This window comes from Barbatula barbatula (assembly GCF_947034865.1).
Source record: "Barbatula barbatula genome assembly, chromosome: 15".
Taxonomy (NCBI): domain Eukaryota; kingdom Metazoa; phylum Chordata; class Actinopteri; order Cypriniformes; family Nemacheilidae; genus Barbatula; species Barbatula barbatula.
The window spans coordinates 4170352-4190769 of record NC_136778.1 but is presented as its reverse complement, the minus strand read 5'-3'; the positions used below and the strand labels follow the sequence as shown (position 1 = coordinate 4190769).

General features: G+C 35.9%; 1 protein-coding gene across 7 annotated transcripts in view; it reads left to right on the top strand.

Annotated features, from left to right (window-relative positions):
• trdn (triadin) overlaps positions 1–19714 on the top strand; it is a 34769-nt gene extending 15055 nt beyond the window's left edge. Inside the window, exons 6-31 of one of the 7 annotated variants that reach the window (XM_079475486.1) lie at positions 550–576; positions 2419–3867; positions 4226–4324; positions 5880–5945; positions 7638–7733; positions 8689–8715; positions 10215–10259; positions 10363–10407; positions 10550–10594; positions 10670–10732; positions 10853–10906; positions 11016–11063; positions 11275–11325; positions 11413–11451; positions 11563–11616; positions 11784–11831; positions 11912–11947; positions 12034–12078; positions 12624–12677; positions 13753–13791; positions 14253–14312; positions 14923–14967; positions 15442–15471; positions 15796–15834; positions 16785–16826; positions 17342–17426. In XM_079475486.1, coding sequence (XP_079331612.1) covers positions 550–576; positions 2419–3867; positions 4226–4324; positions 5880–5945; positions 7638–7733; positions 8689–8715; positions 10215–10259; positions 10363–10407; positions 10550–10594; positions 10670–10732; positions 10853–10906; positions 11016–11063; positions 11275–11325; positions 11413–11451; positions 11563–11616; positions 11784–11831; positions 11912–11947; positions 12034–12078; positions 12624–12677; positions 13753–13791; positions 14253–14312; positions 14923–14967; positions 15442–15471; positions 15796–15833 — 2603 coding nt within the window. In that variant the 3' untranslated portion in view covers position 15834; positions 16785–16826; positions 17342–17426. Of the gene's footprint in view, positions 1–549; positions 577–2418; positions 3868–4225; positions 4325–5879; positions 5946–7637; positions 7734–8688; positions 8716–10214; positions 10260–10362; positions 10408–10549; positions 10595–10669; positions 10733–10852; positions 10907–11015; positions 11064–11274; positions 11326–11412; positions 11452–11562; positions 11617–11783; positions 11832–11911; positions 11948–12033; positions 12079–12623; positions 12678–13752; positions 13792–14252; positions 14313–14922; positions 14968–15441; positions 15472–15750; positions 15835–16781; positions 16827–17341 lie in introns of all 7 variants that reach the window. The other 6 variants (XM_079475484.1, XM_079475487.1, XM_079475485.1 and 3 more) reach the window with 6 other exon arrangements.
• Positions 19715–20418: the final 704 nt, after the last annotated feature.

Below are 20418 nucleotides of genomic sequence, written 5' to 3'. Positions count from 1 at the left end.
GTTGATACATTACAGCTGAACTAAATAAATATGCAAATCTCCTCTCTAAACGTTTCTCACATTAGGTCCGCGAGACCTTCAGTCGTTAACTGATGAAGCATTAGAGAGAAAAAATGCAAAAGCATCTTTTAGTTCTCTTGGAGAAGACGGGCGGCAGAATATTTTGCCTGACAGTAGTAAAAAGCAGTTTTTGCAAAAAAGCAAAAGTGTCACTGAATTTTAATTTCTAAATGTTAATAGCTCAAAAACAAATAACAGCAGTAGACTGTTCACCAGTATAAAAAAACAGAGTTATCTGATTTTGCAAATGAACTGTTCAAATGCAAATGCACTTATATATATAAACGTGTTAAACATGCAGGCATCTCATGCTTAGATCAAAAAACAAGTTGGACGTATGACATGCAATACTACTGTACATGTACTCAAGATTAATATGAGATTGAGCGTGTTAACCCATATTTAACTTAACTTGCAGCTAACTTAAGCAGTTGTGTTATCCCATTTTCTTGCTTCAGTAAAATCTTGTGTCCTGTGATTGTGTCCTAGGAGAATTTCTGCCACCGAGGAAGAAAGGTTTGTGTCTTGGAAGTGCATGATGGGATTGTATTCACTGGAGAATAAATAAACCATCAGGATAACAGATAACATTTTGCATGAGCCTGTAATTAACATATTTATATTACAGATGCATTAGGAGGGCAAGCATTACAGGATTTTATAGAGAATGGGCCATAATAGCATTTTTACATTCAGAGCCATTCGTAATCGTTTCCCTTTGTTTTCGAACTCCAATTATACTCCCCGTGCTAATGAATGCTCCCAAAAGCATGTCCATTAATGTCTTTGTGAGATGATCATTAAATCATCTCTATATGCATCGAAAAAACATTACCAGTCTAAGCCAAACGTTTGTGAATAAAACATAACCACACCTATCTATAATAAAACTCTGTATTTGATTAGACATTACATGTATTTTTTGTCATTTATCATAATAAGACTAAAGGCTACTCTCCCTTCCTCTCAAATTGGAATACCTTTAAAGTAAAACGGGGGCACAGTTCATAATTGCTGACACAGAGACACCTGGGAGATTTGGAAAGTAGCTGTGTGTTCCTGAGACATGTAGGAAGTGTCACAGCAGGAGGATGCTGAACTGTAATTATCATTCTAAGATGATGCCGCACACCCAGCAGTGGGCCAATGGTACAGATGATGTGAACTGCTATTTTCAAGGGTGAATGTCTCAAAGACCCCATGAAATAAAAGTTCACTAGCCCATACATAGTACGCTATAGCACATACTGTACATGGTATAGAGGACCAAGAGTGCTACCCAAAAGAAAATTATTAATCAATTTGTCTGCCAAATGCGTAAAAAATTTAACATGGATTAATAAACCATGTAAAATATTCTATTCATTTGTCTCTTTAAAAAGTGATTTATTTACATTTTTACATTTGAATTACTGGTCAAGGCACGTTTCTTTATATAGCGCATTTCATACACAATGGCAAATTTGAAGTGCTTTACATAAAATGATTGACAAGGAGAAATAAGACGTATCTTTAAAATGCAAATGATTTAAAAATAAGTGTATAGAGTCAGTTTATGTTTATGTAGTATAATTTAAGTTGAACTCGTGGCTTTCTATAACATGGCCTTGAAGCTAAAACACATAGAATAAAGGCCACAAAAGATGCACATTTGCTTCCAGACAGTTTTTAAGTCTCATAAAAATATTAATGAAAACCAATGAAACATACCACTACAAGGTCACATCAAACTATAAAGTGGTAAGCAGAGCTCTTTGGTGCAACAACTCAAATTATTTGAAAAACAGTGAGACACAACGTTTGTATGTTTTGTGCAGTTATCTCAAAGCATGCTGAAGGGTCTTTGTTATAAATCATAAATAAACTAACAGTACTCAAGAGTGTGTAAATACAGATTATATACTCATGGTTATGAGAGGCTGTTAAAAACTGTTGTGAATCTAAATTTATCCCATTGCACGAAACATGAAGGACTGCATAGAACGTCCAGTGTGTGACGGTTTTACATTATTCACTTCAATGGAGTCCATTATGATATTACAGAAAATTTCAGATTCAATTATCATGCACTGAAAGTGCCAGACTATTACAGACTATTGAAAGTGCCATTTTATTACAATTTGCCCTGGAAACTATTTTTATAGAAAGTCATTCAAATTGTGAGTACATGTACATAAATGAATCTGTTATCTGCATTATGTGACAATCATTTTATGCAATCATATGCACAACTGGTCAAATATATTTTAGAGTCTATCATATCCTGTTGGGCTGTATTCTTGGTTTGAGCCTCACATACACTGACAGTTTAACATCCATTTATACTTGCAGTGTGTTAATAATAAAACTTTGATATAGTTGCAGCAATACGAGCCAAAAAGATCATAGAGGAGGAAGAGGAGGATGAGGAAGAGGAGGAAGAGCCAGATATTCATGAAGAGGAGGAGAATGATGAGGAGGAAGGAGTTGAAGAAGAGGAGGATGAGGAAGAGACGGATATTCATGAAGAGGAGGAGACTGATGAGGAAGAAGAGGAGGAAGGAGTTGAAGAAGAGGAGGAAGATGACGAGGAAGAGGGTCTGGAAGAGGAGAAGGGAGATGGAGAGGAATCTGCTGAGGTTGCCGAAGAAGAGGAAGATGAGGAGGACGAGGAAGAAGAGGACGAGGAGGGTCTGGAAGAGGAGGAGGAAGAGGGAGAGGAGAAATCTGATGAGGTTGCTGAAGAAGAGGAAGATGAAGAGGAAGAAGAGGCAGCTGCAGACTTTGTTAAAGCAAAGGAAGGTGAAAAGGTAGAAGAGGAGGAAGAAGAAAAGGAAGGTGAGGAAGAGAGGGATGCTGTTGCAGAGGACGAGAAGTCAGAAGAGGAGGAGGAAGAGGCTGCAGCTCCAGAAGAACCTGTTGCGTTTGATGCTGATGAGAAGGTTTCTACGACAACTGCTGATGAATCACAAGACACTGATGAGGATGATGAGGAAGACGAAGAAAGCAAAGAAGACAACGACGACGAAACAGTTGTCGAAGCTGATGTTTCGGCCCCTAAAGATGTCAAAGAAGTAGTAACAGAAGCATTAGCAGCTGGGGAAGAAGACAAAGATGACGAAGACAAAGAAGTCCCTGAAGATGCCGAGGGGAAAGCTGAAGAAAGCTCTGACGTCTCTAAGGACACAGACATTCAGGACAAATTATATACAGAAGAAAAAGAAAACAAGCTCGATGACGGACAACAAGAGCAAGAGCTTATAGACCAGGCTCCTATTACTGATACCGACCAAACAGATGACCAAACTGAGGAAAAAGAGTTTGATGACGATGACAGTGATGATATCGGTATTGTGCTCGATACTGATGCTGTAGTCAACAATGTTAAAGCACAAGAAACCTGTGAGGAATCTATAGATCTTAAAGCCGATGGAGATCAAGCAATACTAACAAGCGTAGATGTGATAGATGCTAAAGCTGACTCACAAGATGCTGCTGATATAACTTCCGATCACCATGACGATAAGATACCAGCTGACGTTGACCTTGACAAAGCTGACTCTGATGATCAGGGTGACACAGGTGCAGAAGTCGGTCTCACAGACGAGACTGATGTTGAACCAAAAGACGATGATGATGAGCCTGCTGGGGATGATGCAGATAAGAAAGAGCAGGAAGAGTTAAAAGAGGAAGGAGAAATAAAGATAGATAGGAAGGACTATGATGATGATGGCATTATAGTAACAGCGCTTGTAGCTAGTTCCAAACCAGACGGAGATGATACAACATTGGTGGCCGATGAAGATGACGACTCTTCGCCTGAGACAGGTAACCGGATTATAAAATAAAATACATTTTAGAGTAAATATACAAATATAAAATTATTCAGCAGTGAGAATCGCTTTTAATCACAAACGTATCAATTGCTTTAAAGATGCTTTTTACTAAGAACAGTTAAGGTTCGGCCAGCTTGACCAACTGTGCTAAAAGATCACCAAGCTAAACCAACCCATTCTAGCTTTTAACCCACATCAGATATTGCTAATGAATTAAGAACAATATCAGCACAAAAATCTGAATATAAATGTACATCAATTTAACTACATAGACGAAGGTTAAGAGAAGTAAGTACAGGCTTATTATTCAACGTTTAATCTTTTACATCCCTAAATGTGCTCTTTCAAAGATTTAAAAACGGAAAAGGAAGAGGAAACTGTAGAAAGAGAAGAGAGGGCAAAAGAAGAGGATAAAGAAAAAGCACCTGAACCGGAACCGGCTCCTAAAGGTAACAAACCCAGCTTTGCCATTATGAGGCATGTAAAGCAGATAAGGATCAGAATGAGCAAATTATCACATTTACGAGTTCACACAAAGTTATTAACCACGTGAAGATGGAGTGTGTGTGTGTAAGGGTTGGGAAGAGCCTTAGGCCTCAATCTTTGATCTCCAAAGACCTTTACATGGTTCATTTGCTATCTGCTCCACAACATCAGAAATACGCTGGTTTGTATCTACTCACTAGATGTTTCTGCACTTCTTCACGCTGTGCGGTTCAGTCACCATAAGACACAAAATTTAGCAATTTACTTCAATGAAACAGGACCAACAAACACCCTATAGATCAACCTTTAGAAGAAATACTGTTTCCAACAAGCGCGGTTTCGGCATTGACACAAGCTAGACGTGCCGCGAAACAGACAGCTTAAGCGGAGGGTAAAATTAAAACTATTCTTACAATCACAAGGATCTCTGTTTGTGATAGAGTTTCCATCAGTGAGATTATATCTGTAGTCACAACCATTTCAAGTTGTTTTTCAATTTCCTCCTGAGTGCCAAAGATTCTTCTGGGTATTAGATCAAAGCCACAGCGGAGTTTGGGGATAATTCAATGTGTATAGTGTAAGATGGAAATCTAATCCCATACTGAAACAGCAGTATGACAAATTCAGAGAGAGACGATATGCACAAACCTGGATATATCAATTTTAGAACTCTGCCATCACAATAACTGCATATGCCAACACAAAAGTAAATAAGTGAGTTTTTGCAAGCGTATTGGATAAATAGGAACCACCATCTGGAACTTTTTCTTGTGACAATTCAGATAAGCAACTGCCTAGCAACACCCTAGAAACCAAACAAAACCCTATACCAACCACTAGGAATCATGAATGAACATGAACAACATATTGTGTACAACTCAATGTAAACAACACCATTGTGTGCATTCAAAGTTGTTTTAAAACCATGTAAGTATCTCTTCTGTGAACCACAAAAGGAAATGTCTCAGTCACTCTCACTATGCCGAAAATATAAATGGTCTCTTTTTGTGTTTCACGGAAAGGCATAAGGGTTTAAAACAACAAGCTGACCTGTTTTTTATCAGGTTAACTCGCATCGTTTTTACTTCAATACATGGTTCTTTAAAATGATTTGCTCAGAAAATTACACCAATAACAGCAGCCGGTTCCATCGACTGCAGCGGACGAGCATGAAAAATGAGAAAGTCGTCCCTGCCGCGGGCAAGCAGCAGCTATTTCGTCATTCTTCTATCAGGAACATCATTAGACATGTTCCACGCAACGGCATAAATCCCTGCTGAGAAAAGGAAACCTGCTGGGACGGGAGAGAGCAAAAATGTGCATCTTGAAGAGATCCATTTTGACCCATGGGGTTGAACAAACTCCTCTGAAAGCACAAACAAAGTACAAAAAGGATCTAAACTTCAAAGTTCACATTGGGGGGATGTGTGTGTGTGCAGGTTCATGTTTGTGTCTTTTGTCTGCAATTTCTGTCTAGGCTATAAAACTCACCTTGTTTTGTTTTGTTGGTTAAACCAGCGGTAGATGAGGAACTGAAGTCAGAGGAGGCTGACATACCTGTGAAAACAACAGAAGACAAGGAAGGTCAGTATGCAATTACAGTCCAAGTGCTTTTCTCTATATAAAGAACAGAGCAATACTGTGAAAATAAATGGCAGTGATATTTTCACTGTATATTAAGTGCACTTAATAGTGGTTAACCGTTAAAGTGATAGTTCACCCAAAAATGAAAAACAAGGTTTTGTTTTATTTCAGTTTTTTCATAATCTCTGAGCTTAATACAGTCAATTTGTTTAGTCCCTTAGCATGTTAAAAAAAACATATTCCTAATGTTCTGGGTTTGTAACTGGTTTGTAAATTTTAGGGTTTTTCAGTATTTTTATTACAGGTTTACTAAATAATCTGCAAGGTGCCGCTCAAACATACATTAACATCTGTAGTTTCAATTTTAGAAACTAGTAGATTACTATTTTTTAAGATTCTTATTTAAGCAAAGACAAAAAAAAACACACGATTGATTTGACTTTTTCCACAAAATGTGAGAACTACTTTTAAAAAAATGGATAACATCTATCGACAAAAGGTCGATTTGAAAAATGATGAAAAAAATTATTTACACGATGGACACTATATCATTCCTTTTTAATATTTTCAAATCTACAATTCTTCACTGAGACGGTACAGTGCTGAAATTCCACATGCAAAAGAGTCTTTTTATTACATGTACATTATCCACAGTGTCATTTAAAAAACTATTTCAACCAAATATAATACAAAATATCAATGGCAAATCAAAGTCATATGGGTATTATCCTATTATAGCATTTCAACATTATTCCGACTGCCCTGCTGATATTAATCAGGAGAATGTAAATGTGTTTTACTAGCTAATAAACTGCAGCACCAAAGGTCAGTGAAAAAACAAAGGACGAAATAAAGAAAGCATGCTGTTTTAATAACACAGATCATGCACTCTGCTTCAAGGTTGACTGATATCAAAAATGGCATTAGCATTTTCGGTTTAAGGCACTTTGAATACCACCTCCCATTCATTTCCGGTAAGCATGCAAACTATGCAATAAAAACTGTTCTTGACATTCTTTTTCCAAAAAGCCTTCAGAACGTTTCCCTGAGTCTCAGCCAGAATCCTCATATATTTCAGTGATATGCTGCTGCTTGGATTGCCACAGTTTTTATTTTCAATGGCTTTATTGTTGTTATAATTCATATTCAATCTTCACTGATATTAAATCAAAACTGCCACATTCATTCTGACAAATTTGAGCAATCCAAACTTATAATGAAGGTGTCCTATTCGTATCCTGTGATTTACTGCCACCACTTTAAAAATTAATTTTACTAATAACATTTTGATTTATGGATGCAAAAACTGACATTGGCCTTTGATGTCATGAGCCCATTATGCGTTTTAAAGATGACATCAATGTATTAAGCTGTGCAAGACAGAGTATTTACATCTATGATTAGCAGTGAATATGAACCTTATCATGCTCTGTTGAATAAAACAAAGATAATCTAACAACCCGCCCCTGAACTACAATGTATAACAGATCTTCAAATTTGCATTAACATCCTGTTCAATTTTTGCACATACAGTTTAAGTGGATTAAGTTCAGTTAACATATCCTATCATAATAACAAATTTAAATTTGCCAGTCCTACAGCTCAAGGGCACATATTGCAAATGTTTGCAAAAATGTATGGAAGAATGCTGTGAATCAAGTAATAGAATATTTTGCATTTGTTTGTATTTAGAAGAACAAAAAGAGCCCTTCGTCTGTCCTTGTATGCATTCAAAGGTACAACAACAGCCACAAAAAGCCACAGACATTAAATCAAAGGAAGAAAAAGGTATTTGATATTAACTTGGAAGGTCAATATCATGCATGTTGATTTAAAAGCATGGGCATATTTCTGTGATCGTCCATCAAATCAACTAGAGTACCAGATCGACACAGAATCATTGTAGACCTACATTCTGTTCAACAATTATCATCAGCTTTTCATGCAACTAAACAAGAGGTATCTTACTCAATAAAACTATTGATCAGATACTATTGATCTGTACATATAACAGTATTTAGATTTAATTTCAAATACTGACAATTAGTTATAATTTTCCGAAAACAAGCTGATCACTAATCGCTCTGATGGTACTGTGACGTCATACACCGAGCTGTCTGCGCAGCACCGCATGAAGTCCAACACAACAAAAATCAATGTCAAGCCTGACCGAGCTTCATACGTTTGACTTTAAGAAATAACATTACTCTTTAAATTCTCTGACACACATGCACGCACTTTTTTAATTTGGGGATTAAAGAGTCTTACCGTTTTGTGGCAGAAATCGACCAAATGCCGCTCCCTGCAACAAATCTTTGCACGAGGTGTGTGAGCAGCTAGCACATCCTGACGTTGCTTTCAATCCCACAATCCTCCTTGGGAAGCTTGGGACCTGACTTCACAGGAATGCATTTATAGAAATATAGATACGTTGATAGTGCACGAACATCTTGATTCTTCACACTAAACGCAGTGTGGGGTTTTATTTAATGGGTTTTATTTAATGATGAACTAATTCAGACTGTGCGTATGGATTTTTGCCAAAACGTTTCCTAACCTTGGCTGAATTACTAAACCACGCAATGTTTGATTTATTGTATGGTGGTCTGGCCATGTATGTTTTTTTTCTGCGTGATGAAAACGTGTCTGGTTGTAAACAGGGAACTGCGTGTCAACTCAGCGTCGCCACCTTGTGGAATATAGATTATATTGCACTAAATTCCTTTTCCCATTTTTCTTCCAGCTGATCCGGAGAAAGTGAAGAAAAGAGGTATACGACTTTTAATAATTTTATTCTCATTTTAAATTCAAAATCTTCATTTTCCTTGCATGAAATGTATCATCATAAATATTTTTTAGAAGTATGTTTTTCTTTTGTGTGTTACTCCTTTTTGAGTTAGCTTAATTTGTCACTGCAAACAGTGGGAATGACTATCGCCACCAGGGTGGGATCTTTAGTGGTCTAACATTGCTAAACACTGAATTTTTAACGAATTCATTCATATAGACATGCCTAAAATCTGTGAAAAGAGGACATCGCCTGCGTTTGTCTTCCTCTTTTAACAAACACAATAGTGCCCCCTGCTGGTTCAGAAAACACGCTTCAGGACATTTCTGTCCTACCAAAATCATAATGAATATTATGAATGATTTTTACAAAACGTTTTAATGTAGGCCTATCAATAAGGTGAACACCATAACTGCATCCGTTGTTCCTGATTCATGTCTGATTGTTTTTCGTTTTACAGCTAAAAGAGTCATCCTTGAACGCAAGAGTATGTGATGGATTACTTTGTTTGATTAAAGCTGATTTAGCTTCAGGCAACCGTCTGTTTCAACTGCAAAATGCTTGCTTAACGTTTTGCAGCTCAACAAGCCTATAGAATATTTAATCCCCAACCAAGAGCAAAGACGGACTACTTGTCACATTAACGCTAAATTTCAGTACTTCGTATTTAATGCTAAACTTACATCACTTGACAGCAGTTAAAGAAGTTACAGCTGCACTTTATTCATGTTACATATGCCATTACTATTTTCCCTGCTTATAACATTCATCTGTTGTCTGATATCTCTCACAAAATAAGCCAAAATTAGACCTAAATATAAAGATTTACTCTGTAACTTATAAGCAAAGTCACTGAGTGCGGCTGTGACGTGTCAGAGGGGACCTGGCACTCCCGGCTTCCTCACCAAAGGGCCTTGTTGGCTTGCTCACCGGGAGACTGCATTTATCAGATATTATTTGCTACAATGATCCTGCTTGTTCTAAAAAAACACCATGCATTGTGCTGTGTTTTACCTTTTCTGTTTTTTCTTAGTTTCTCCTGTAAAGCTGCTTTAGAACAATGCACATTGTGAAAAGCGCTATATAAATAAATAGATTTGAATTGAATTGATAACACATTGTTACACTGGTGTGTTGATAAAGCCTTTTTATGTATGTTTACAAAGCAAACATACATAAATGTTCTTGCAGGAAAGCAAAACAGGGCTGGTCAAAAAACATAGCATATGTCATACTTGCCTGTAGCATTATGGGACATTTCAAATGAGCCAAATGTGCTTTATACTATATTTTATATATTGTAAATAACCTTTTATGTTTCTTTTTATACAAATTCTTATTCAAGGGTAATAAATATTTCCAGCTGGGTCTGGGCTCAGCTTTGTTACTCACCTTTTTAGAATAGACAATATTCATTTTCACCCGAGCAAGTTTGTTGCAACCATGAGATATTAATAAAGGTTCTGATCTACTTTTTTCAGAACCTGAGGTCAAAAGAAGGGAGCCTTTGCTGAAACAGAGAAAAGGTGCTTTAAATGTTATTGTTGTTTACTCACTACATAAAATGTATACACCAAAAACATATATCTTGTAGTTTTTAAACACCTTTTTCTAAAATGTGGACATCAGAAAAAGAATCTCCCGTCAGATCAAGACTAGAGAAAGCTAGGAAAGGTAAAAGTATTTTGTCATGATTCTGCATTATAAATGACTGTATTTTGTATCTCCCTCACATGAAAGATGTTTCTCAAGTGACTTGTTATAATAGCCATTGATGTTGAATGAGGTTAAGACAAATCTGCTTTCTGATCCACAGTGCCAAGAGCTAAGACAGCGGCTGTAAACATACCCAGAAAAAGAGGTAAGTCACCATACCTGAATATCTTAAATTCAACAAAATTTGAAATCCCATTTAAACTGATTGATTTTCTCTTAGTAACCGCGCCCAGAGTCTCAAAGGATGTAGACGTGTCGGCCGCACCAGTGCCCATGCAGAGTCGTGAGTGCAATTCATAATATCACATTTTACATACATGTAATGTGAAAAAATACAGTAGCAGTTAGATGCAATCTAGTCAATCTTCTAAAACTGAATGTGTATTTCACCCTCATAAACCAGTTCCCATGTGCCGACCAACACCCGTGTACTGTCCAGCGCCCCCTGGCTGGTATGGTGAGTAATGTAGCTGCTTCCACCTATTTATAAAACTCATGTACTTTAAAAATGCATCCTCTAATACTCTGCAATATACTTTATAACCAATGCATAATTTATATTACAGTGCATCATATAGTTACAAGTAGTCCATTACCACCATCGGCTATTCCAGGTATTTATAACCATTTTCAATATTAAAGGTCCAAGATCATTAACTCTCGCCATTCATTAACAGAGCTCAATACTACTTGTGAAATGAAGTGTCCCAAAAATTTTCAGACTTAACATTGCATGCTTAGACAACTCTTCAAATTGCGCCACAAGTTTAATTTAACACGAATTCCTTACAAAACTACCATGTACCAAATTTTCGTTTTTTTCAGAATCCGAAGTTCCTATTTTGACAACCCGTCAAGCTCCTACTATATTGAAAGGTGATATTAAAATGTATTTCATTTAGAATTCTGCTTTTGACGGTTTGCAATTTTCCATTTCAAAATAAATGACTTTGTTTCCTTAAGAACCTGAAGCTGAAAAGCCTAAAGAAACAAAAAAGAAAGGTACGGCTCGAGTCTTGAGTTAGTGACTGAGGTGGAAAGCCTGCGGTGTGTTTTACTGTAGATACATTAGCGGTGCTGAAGAGAGTTTCAATCTTTCACTTCTGATTTCAGGACCGGCTGCACCAAAAGAGAAAGAAAAGGCTAAAATAACTCCTGCAAAGAAGGGTAAGAGCAAAGTTGGGATGAACATATCTATGTTAAAATGCTATGAATCATGCGGTTAAAGTGCACGTATGCATTATTTGCTCTTATCATAACATCTCATAAATTGATGCATTGTATGTGTATTTGTTTTCTCATATATGTTTGTGTGTATTTGTATTTTGTTTTAGAGACCACAGTTACCAAAGACAAAGTAAAACCTTCACCTGCTAAGGAAGGTAATGATTATAGAAAAAACGATGGTTTGAGTTTAGAACAAGATCCCTTTTAATACTAAACCAAGCTTTTTATGACTCAGAGCCAACAGCTGGGCAACAGAAGGCTAAAAGGACAGGTAGTTATGATTCAGGATCTTATTTAGAATTAGTTTTATATTAAAGACATATAATATATATATATATATAATTTTCTCTTTTACAGAGAAGGCGATCAGAGAAAAAACAAAACCTACACCTGGCAAGAAAGGTGATCTAACTTAAAACAATTTCTGTAGTTTTTGAACACACAGTAAATGTTTTTATCTATATATTCATGTATATGTACACTGTAAACTTACTGTAGATTTACATTTATGTGATTTACTGGCAACAGTTTGTTCAAAGATAAATGATCATTAAACATTAGTAAGCCTTACAGAAATAAACTATAAAATAACAGCCTATAATAATTCCCATTCCGGAAACCAAAATTTGAAAAAGAACAGAAAAAGGTTTATGTGGATTTTTGGTTCCTAGAATGCCTTGCATGAGGTTGTCATTTTATCGTTTTTCTGTGAAGATAAAGACTTGTTAACGTTCACCATTAATTTATCTTTGAACAAACTGTTGCCAATAAATTAGATACATATATATCTATAACTAAAGCAAAAACAAATGTTTTTGTAGTAATAGATTTCTTTAGGAAACCCGAAGCCAAGTCAGCAAAATAAATTTATACGGATGCTTTAAAGAGTTGTAAGAGATAACAGATACGTAACAGATCAGTAATATTTATTGTTTTTGTGCTTCCAGAGCCAGTAGCAACCAAAACGAAGGCAACAAAAGTAACAACAACCAAACACAAGGGTAAGTTCACATAACCTGTTGTTCACCTAAAACTTGTGGTAGTCGTAGTTATTTCATGAAATAATGATAACAGCCTGATCATTTTCCAATGTGTCCTTTTCAGATGAGAGGAAAAAAATGAATTTGCACATTATCATTTTATGATCCATTTTGTAGGTCATCTTGAAATGGGTTCAACAGTGTCTTAACCTTGTGTTTCGAGGGGAGAAGCGATAAAACCTATAAATATTACACTGGATGATATTTTTCTCTGCTCTTTAGGGTCGTCCCCCCCAGGTGCCCCATGGCAATGCCACATAGTGTTACTAAATGTTCTGCCCTGCTGCTTTTGTGAAAGACAGCACCTGTGAATAATGTAATGATCTCTGAAACTAGTTTTATTCCTTGGTCCGCTTCTGCATTCCTCTGGTTTTGGTTATTAACTATCCACCAACGACTTCTGAAATATTGTAAACATGTAAAAATGCTATATTGTTGGTATAACACATTTCTCAGCCTAATATTTAATTTTACTTGATGAAGTCATAAATATTAGATGAAAATTGTGTCCAAAACTGTTTTGTTTGTTTACACCCTTAAAAGTAAAGGTGCTTGAAAGGTTCTTCATAGCGATGGCATAGAAGAACCATCTTTGGTTCCACGAAGAACCATCTCTTTCTAACCTTTTTATAATCTGAAGAACCGTTCTTCGTCACAAAGAACCTTTTGTGAAACAAAAAGGTTTTTCGGATGTTAAACAAGACAAAAAGGTTTCTTCTAAGGCATCGCAAAGCACCTTTATTTTTTAGCGTAAAGCACACTCAAAGAAGTTATGTGCTTATTTTTGCCATGGAGTTTGAAATGTATTTTTTTTTGTTAAAATGCTTTTCCTTTATTGACTTAATATGCGAAGACAACTGCGGTGAAAGTCATTTTAATACTGAAAAGCGTAAAACTTTGCCATCAATTTGTTTAAGCATCTCACCAGCTCAACAGAATAACATTGTCTGCAAATGTGGCTTTAATATGATATTAAATATTAATGTTATTTCATAATACCTTATAATTATATATTTTTTTGTATTGACATGTAAAGAAGAGAGAGCTGTGAAGGAAGTAAAGCCGGCTGTAGAGGGTAAGTTAAGTCATGCTTAATAAAAGGGTTCATTAAAATCCTAAAATAACGTATTCACTTAACCCATGGACATGAATTGTCAAAACACAGGGTTGCGGAAATAAAGAAACATATGATCTTCATCCATCATAAGCAATATATTGGCATATTTTCGATAGCTAATAGACAGCATTATTGAGGAAATCAGTTTGCATGCTTTAGTTTATTGACGTCCGGTTATGACTACATGTCAAATACCGAGAGAGCCAGCTCTTCTTTTTTACTGTAATCGACAAACACGCTGACTTTAAAATGGCCTTCATGCTTAAAAAAAGTACAGGTGATATAAAGGATTGCGATGAACTCGTGAAGTCACTGTAAATGGACAGAAACATAATTGTATTATAAAACAATGAGGTTATGTTCAATGTATACTTTGCCGTTTCAGTAATGAATTGTATGTCTTTGTGTTTGATAACTAGTCAAAAAGAAGGCCGCGTCAACACCCGAAACCAAGCAAGCCCTTAAAACACCAGTCGTGGGTAAGATTCACTGACTATTTTAAAGCTCTGTTATAAAAAACCTGAAAGGCATTTTTGTGAATCTGGAGTCAAAAAAAAGCTGCCCCCAAAAAAAGCCTTTGATCTCAAGAGCTAACAAACATAAACCCATATCCATGCAAGTTTCTATCATTTTATTTTCGGCAGCTCACAGCGTGAAATCCTGCTTTTGATAGTCGTACACAACATACTGCGGATTGCTTTTATAAGAATTTCTCGTGCATTGTGGACCTCTACACGTTGTCTTATATAACATTAACATCTACACTATATTTAAGTGTCTGATTCAAGCAGGAAAATGAGTTCATGTTAGACACTAGTCGGCAGGAGATGAATTCATGACAGGTTTTCCTGACATCCCTGATTAGATTGACAGAAGAGCACCTTTTATGTGCTGCTCCGTGGCTTTGTAGTTAAGTAACTGAGCGTACAGTCCTGACATGTAAAAAATAGAACTTCATTAAATAACTTTGCATGCTCGATTGAAATTCAATTACCTAGGTGTCACATTCACGTAGTGTGTGAATGTAATGCATTAGAGATTGAAAAGACCATTGATAACTTGACAAGCTATTTTCTGCTTCACCTACAGAAACACCTGTACCAGCTAAGGAGAAAACCACTGAAGAAACCCAAGGTGTGAAGCAGCCCAGTAACAATTAGAACATAATACAGAATTGCAGCCCTGAAACATAACATCCTTATTTCTATAGAAGCTATTGCTATAGTATTTCTATGTGTTCATATGTACAGTATGTATGTATATTCTGTAGTTACTCGTTGAAAATGTTCAGATTCGTCAAAATTGTCATTTACAGATTCTGTTTAAAACGGTTGTCATTTATATTTATTTACATTTTTATATTCAAATCATAATATTCAGATTTGATAAAGCATTGTCACACTTGATAATAAGAGATTTTTCAAACCATTTTTCAAAAGAATTTAAAATGCAATATCATTAAATTTGTGGTAATACAATATACCGTGATAAAAGTTAATATTGAAAACTTTCTATTGCGAATTTTCTGTGAACAAACTTTTGTGCTACAGTACTCATGCGTTTGTTCATTTGTTAACCCAAATTCTGTTTTGAAATTTCTATCAACAGAGAAACCAGCCGAGGAACAGACTCCAGCAAGTATGTTGAAATATTTATTAACATTCACATTTATTTAACTGTATGGTGTGATGCTTCCGTATGCTTGTAAAAAATAAATACTTCACCCAAAATTGAAAATTCTGTCCTTTGTCTAAATTACACAAATGTCAGGACAAAATATACATTTTTAGGTGAACTATGCCTTTAAATTCAGCCTGTGTGCTGCATAACAGCGCTGCACCTAATAATTCAATGATCGAAAACAAAAATGAAATGCATGCATTTGTGTAAAGAGTTTACATTTTGTATTTACAAAAGCGGTGATAAGCATCCTCAGTGATCAAACATACCTGCCCGTTGTAGAATCTGGGAGAGCTTCAAAAATTACCAGGCGACCCTGAGGTACAATTCCACATCACCTTGATGAATTAACATCACCGTAACAATAACTGAGCCACTGGAAAGAAATAAGCTACATTGTTACTGCTCACGGTTACTGTATGGTTCCAATGTCAACAGAGGGATTCAAGTATTTTTAAATAGCATTAGTAAAAATGCAAATGAAATACAGCTATTGATACCATAACACTGCTGTCTGGCTGTCTTCTAATTTAACCTAAAGATCACTTTATTTGCATGTCTTGCTTGTAAGAGACTTAATTCATACGCCTTTTCTTATCGTCCTTAAGTATGACAGATCACTTTAAAGTCACTGTGTTTTGAGACTATGATTGCATGTGAACACCTGCGCAATGAGGTTTCCCCTCGGTTTATCACGATTCACACCTTTTCCCACAGTCAGCTGTTGTGTTTGTCAGGGGGTGAATGTGTGTGTCTCATTGCAATACCACCTCATGATATACACGCTCACAAATGTCTTTCTTACTGCCATAGTTAACAAAGTAATAGTATTGAATGAAAATGTATAAAACAAGATGTCATGCTGTAAATGACTTGACATTTTTTCTCAGGCAGTTTGTATCCAGCCAAGGTTACAATTGATTTAAAATTCAAAGCTTTTTTCTATCGTAGGAATTTACTGATGTGAAATCCGGTTCAGAGAAATATTACATAATACTGCATATTATTGACATTTTTATAAATCAGCCTGGAAAATTTTAACTTTTCTTACATTTGGAGACATTCATCTATCGACACAGTGCACCTAAAAGCATTTGACACATTTGCATAAAACTTCTTCTCATCTTTTCACATGTGTATCTCTCATTCTATGGGCATGTGACCAAATTCATGCACAGCTTTCTTGACTCTTTCCTTACTGTATGATAAACTAGGGATTTTTTAATGTAATTTCTCTTTCTCTCTTTCTCTTCAACATCTTAATTTAGAAGAGCTCCAAGCTGAAGAAAATGTGACAGAAGGTAAAAAGACAGGTACGATCTCAAACTTTACAACACACAATGCATCACAGCAGTTCCGCTACCACACTTTTTTACTGTAACAAGGCAATGGACATTGAAGACAGCACATACAGCAGGAGAAGAAATTAAGACCACTCTAGATTTTCCTTTTATTCAGTGTTTCTGCGTATTGTGGGAATTTCAGTCCTGTGTTTGTGGAATTTTAGCAGAAGCGAAACCTCAAGAATGCAGTAAAAAAGTCTGAAAGCTGGGGTCCCGGAAATATTTAGTAAAATAACTTTTTTATAAATAAATAAATGTTTTTCTTGTAAATTTGTGGTCTTTTTCTTGAACTTGGTGTTTTTTAACAATATAAAAAAATACACTGTAAAAAAACATGTAAAAAACTTAAAGGTTAAAAAGTTTGTAAAAATCAGGCTTATAGAAAGACTTAATTCAGAAGACCTGAAATAATTTTGGAGTGGTCTCTTAATTCTTTTAACATTGCATCTGAGGTCAGGACTGAGAACTCATTCTTTGTTTTACAGGCAAGATTCCGTACTTCCAGTGTGTTTTAATAAATTCTAAATCCAGCCAATATCCACTGCGGCCCATGTCCTCCGCTATGAGTCCAGCCATTAATCCCAGCGTGATGAGAGCCATGATGGAGCAGAGGGCAGCGTTACTGCAGCAGAAAGCCCGTGGACAATAACCTGGACCCTGTGTCCATGGGCTCTGTTCAGCCGTGCCAGGTGCAACCTGCTTGTGAACTGCTGTACAAACACAGTGCTGCTGAGAGCTTTCCATCTGAATTACTCTAACTGTTAGAGGGCCATCCGGTGTTTATCTTTCTGTGACTGGAAGTCTCTATAATATTTCAATGGAAACTCTCACTTCTTTATAAAGTGGCTTATCACGGTTTCACGATTTTGACAAATATGCATCAAATAATATGCAATCACATCAACTATAGTGTACATTTTCAATTATTGTCACAAATGTTTGTTAGATTTTGTTGTTTATTTATTTGAGATCTTAAATCATCTGTTTACATTTGTTGGAGGGAAGAATCTGTTGTTTTTCTTATTGTACAGTATATACAGTAAGAGCACTCAGCAAAGAATACATTTCGAACAGGTTAAATAACGAAGTGTTGCTTTAAACATGCAGATATACATTTTTCTATGACATTATCGACAGTAAGTTTATCTCTTGGCGTAGGCCATTTCCTTTGACTCATTGATAATAAGATTATGCGTAGTATGTCTGGGTTCTGTCAGTGTCTGCGATGTCTGCATTTGTATGCATGGACGGCATTTAGACTGAGCCCCAATTCTGTTTATAGAATTAAAGGAGACATTAAATTGATACTTCACCCAAAAGGAACATCTGTCATCATTTACTCACCCTCCAAACATGTGTACATTTCTTTGTTCTGAATAACACAACGAAATTGCGATAAATGTTAGAAACTGACATTTCTGGGACATCATTGACTACCATGGTAGGAAAAATGAATGTGGTTTTTCTTTTGTTCTTTGAAATATTTTACAGTTCTAGGGCACCTATCATTGAAATTGTTCCTGAGTAAATGATGACAGAGTTTTCATTTTTGGGTGAAGTATCCCTTTAATAATAAGAAATTATAGCATACAGCATCGGAAGAATGAAAACCTATCATACTACTTGACTGAGAGCTCTGCAACTCTTTAATTTATTGGAAATAGTTTTGATGGTAAAATAGTTTTCAAACCAATCACAGGACAACACTTATACAATATAAATGTCAAAAATTCCAATATTTATCCTATATAGTCATCTAACAATGTATGGCTCTACTATAAACAGTAGTTTAACGTTTGATTTTACTATGACCAACAGTGGTTTTGAAGACAGTTATCTATGTTACTGTTTTGTCTATTCTCAGATGCAAAAGTAACACGCGTACAGTCTTGTGTTCCGGTTACATTTCGCTCTATGCAAATATGACAAATGACTGAAATAACCTGAAATTCATTTTCTCTCACAGTTTAAGTCTCTAACTGTAATCACTAGACGTTAAATTTGACGTTGAATGTATTTTCATCATCCACTTCGATGGACAAAGTGTCAAGACCCATTTACAGTGCTGCGGTCCATGTGGTCGTAGAAAGACAAACGTGTTTGCACCAGAAAGCGTTTCTCTTTAACCGGGACACAGTGAGACAGTTAGTTGTATCTGTCTGACATTGAACAGGGAAGTAGGCCACAGAAATATTTTCTCTTTGAAGTTACAGCTTGCAGAGAAAATATCTTCTGTACTGCGGCTAATACTGACGAACAACATGATGACGCTTTATCTTATAATAAATACGGTCTTACTGTATTGAGAGACAGCTTACAGTATGTTTACAAAGCGGATCGTAATTGTTAGCTTGTTTAGGTGAAAAGTTTGCCATTAAAAGTAGAGCTCCAGAGATTTACAACGTCCACATCCATAATGTTAAAAACATAATTTTCAGATGTTACACTTGAAATCTTTTTTTTGTTTCTACAGTTTTGAATGTGTTTGATATTTGCATGACCCCTTTGGTACGTCAGTATGTGACATCTCTGGTTTCTGATTTTGATCTTGTTACACTGAATTTGAATTGGATTCGCAGTTTGAAGCATCTGTGTTCCGAGTGTCAAATTCTGTCAGATGTTTTAATGTATGCTGAATAAGAGTTGTCAGTAAAACCAAAGTCAAATCTGTCATTAAGTCTTCCATTCACATTTTGTTGGATTTATCTTGGAATGAGCAGAATTCTGGTACAATAAAGTAATTGCTTTATGCAAATGTTTCAAAAGCTTTTTCAAGCAAATAATTCTGTGACGGAGAACAAGCGAGCAGTGTGTCAGGATTAATGTGCTAAAGTAATTATAAATAAAAACAAAGTATGCAAATCTCCTGTCTTGTCATAGTTTGACTCATCTTTCTACAAAATGACAATGAGATAATCTTGCTCATAATTTCAGATGGCTCTGACATGAAACCGCACATTGGCTTTTTTTTGTCTACATAACTGATCGATTTGACATTGCACCTATGAGGAGCTTAAGATAAAAGCAAAACATTTAGCTACTAATACATTTCAAACAACACTGCATCTTTCAACTGAACAAAGACATTTAAACAGATTGGAACCACTTGTGGGAGAGTAAATAAAGACAGAATTTTCATATTTGAACTGTTCCTTTCAATCCAACTTCACACTATACATATAAATAAGTATAAACATACTTCTCCAAAACCAGCCTCTTCCGCATCACTTATGAACATTATCTTCTTTCTTATGAGATTATGTCATCTGGCCGGTTATACCATCGCCATTCATTCTTTAAATTGAATCTAATCCACTCATTAAAGAATAAAAAATGAAAGCTGGTGCATAAATTCTGATTTAGCGGCTGTATCCCTCGGGCATCTGCAGTTCATACACACATCGGTTGAGTGCAACATAAAACGAGTCCACTATTTTAAGCCAAATTCTCTATGGTTGCCTTTCTAATAAAAAAGTGCATGATCTAAGCCAAGGATTCTAGTCCCCAGTCTGTTTAAGCAATGTGATCCTGAGCAGCCCAAGCGGGTCACGTCAACTGAGCA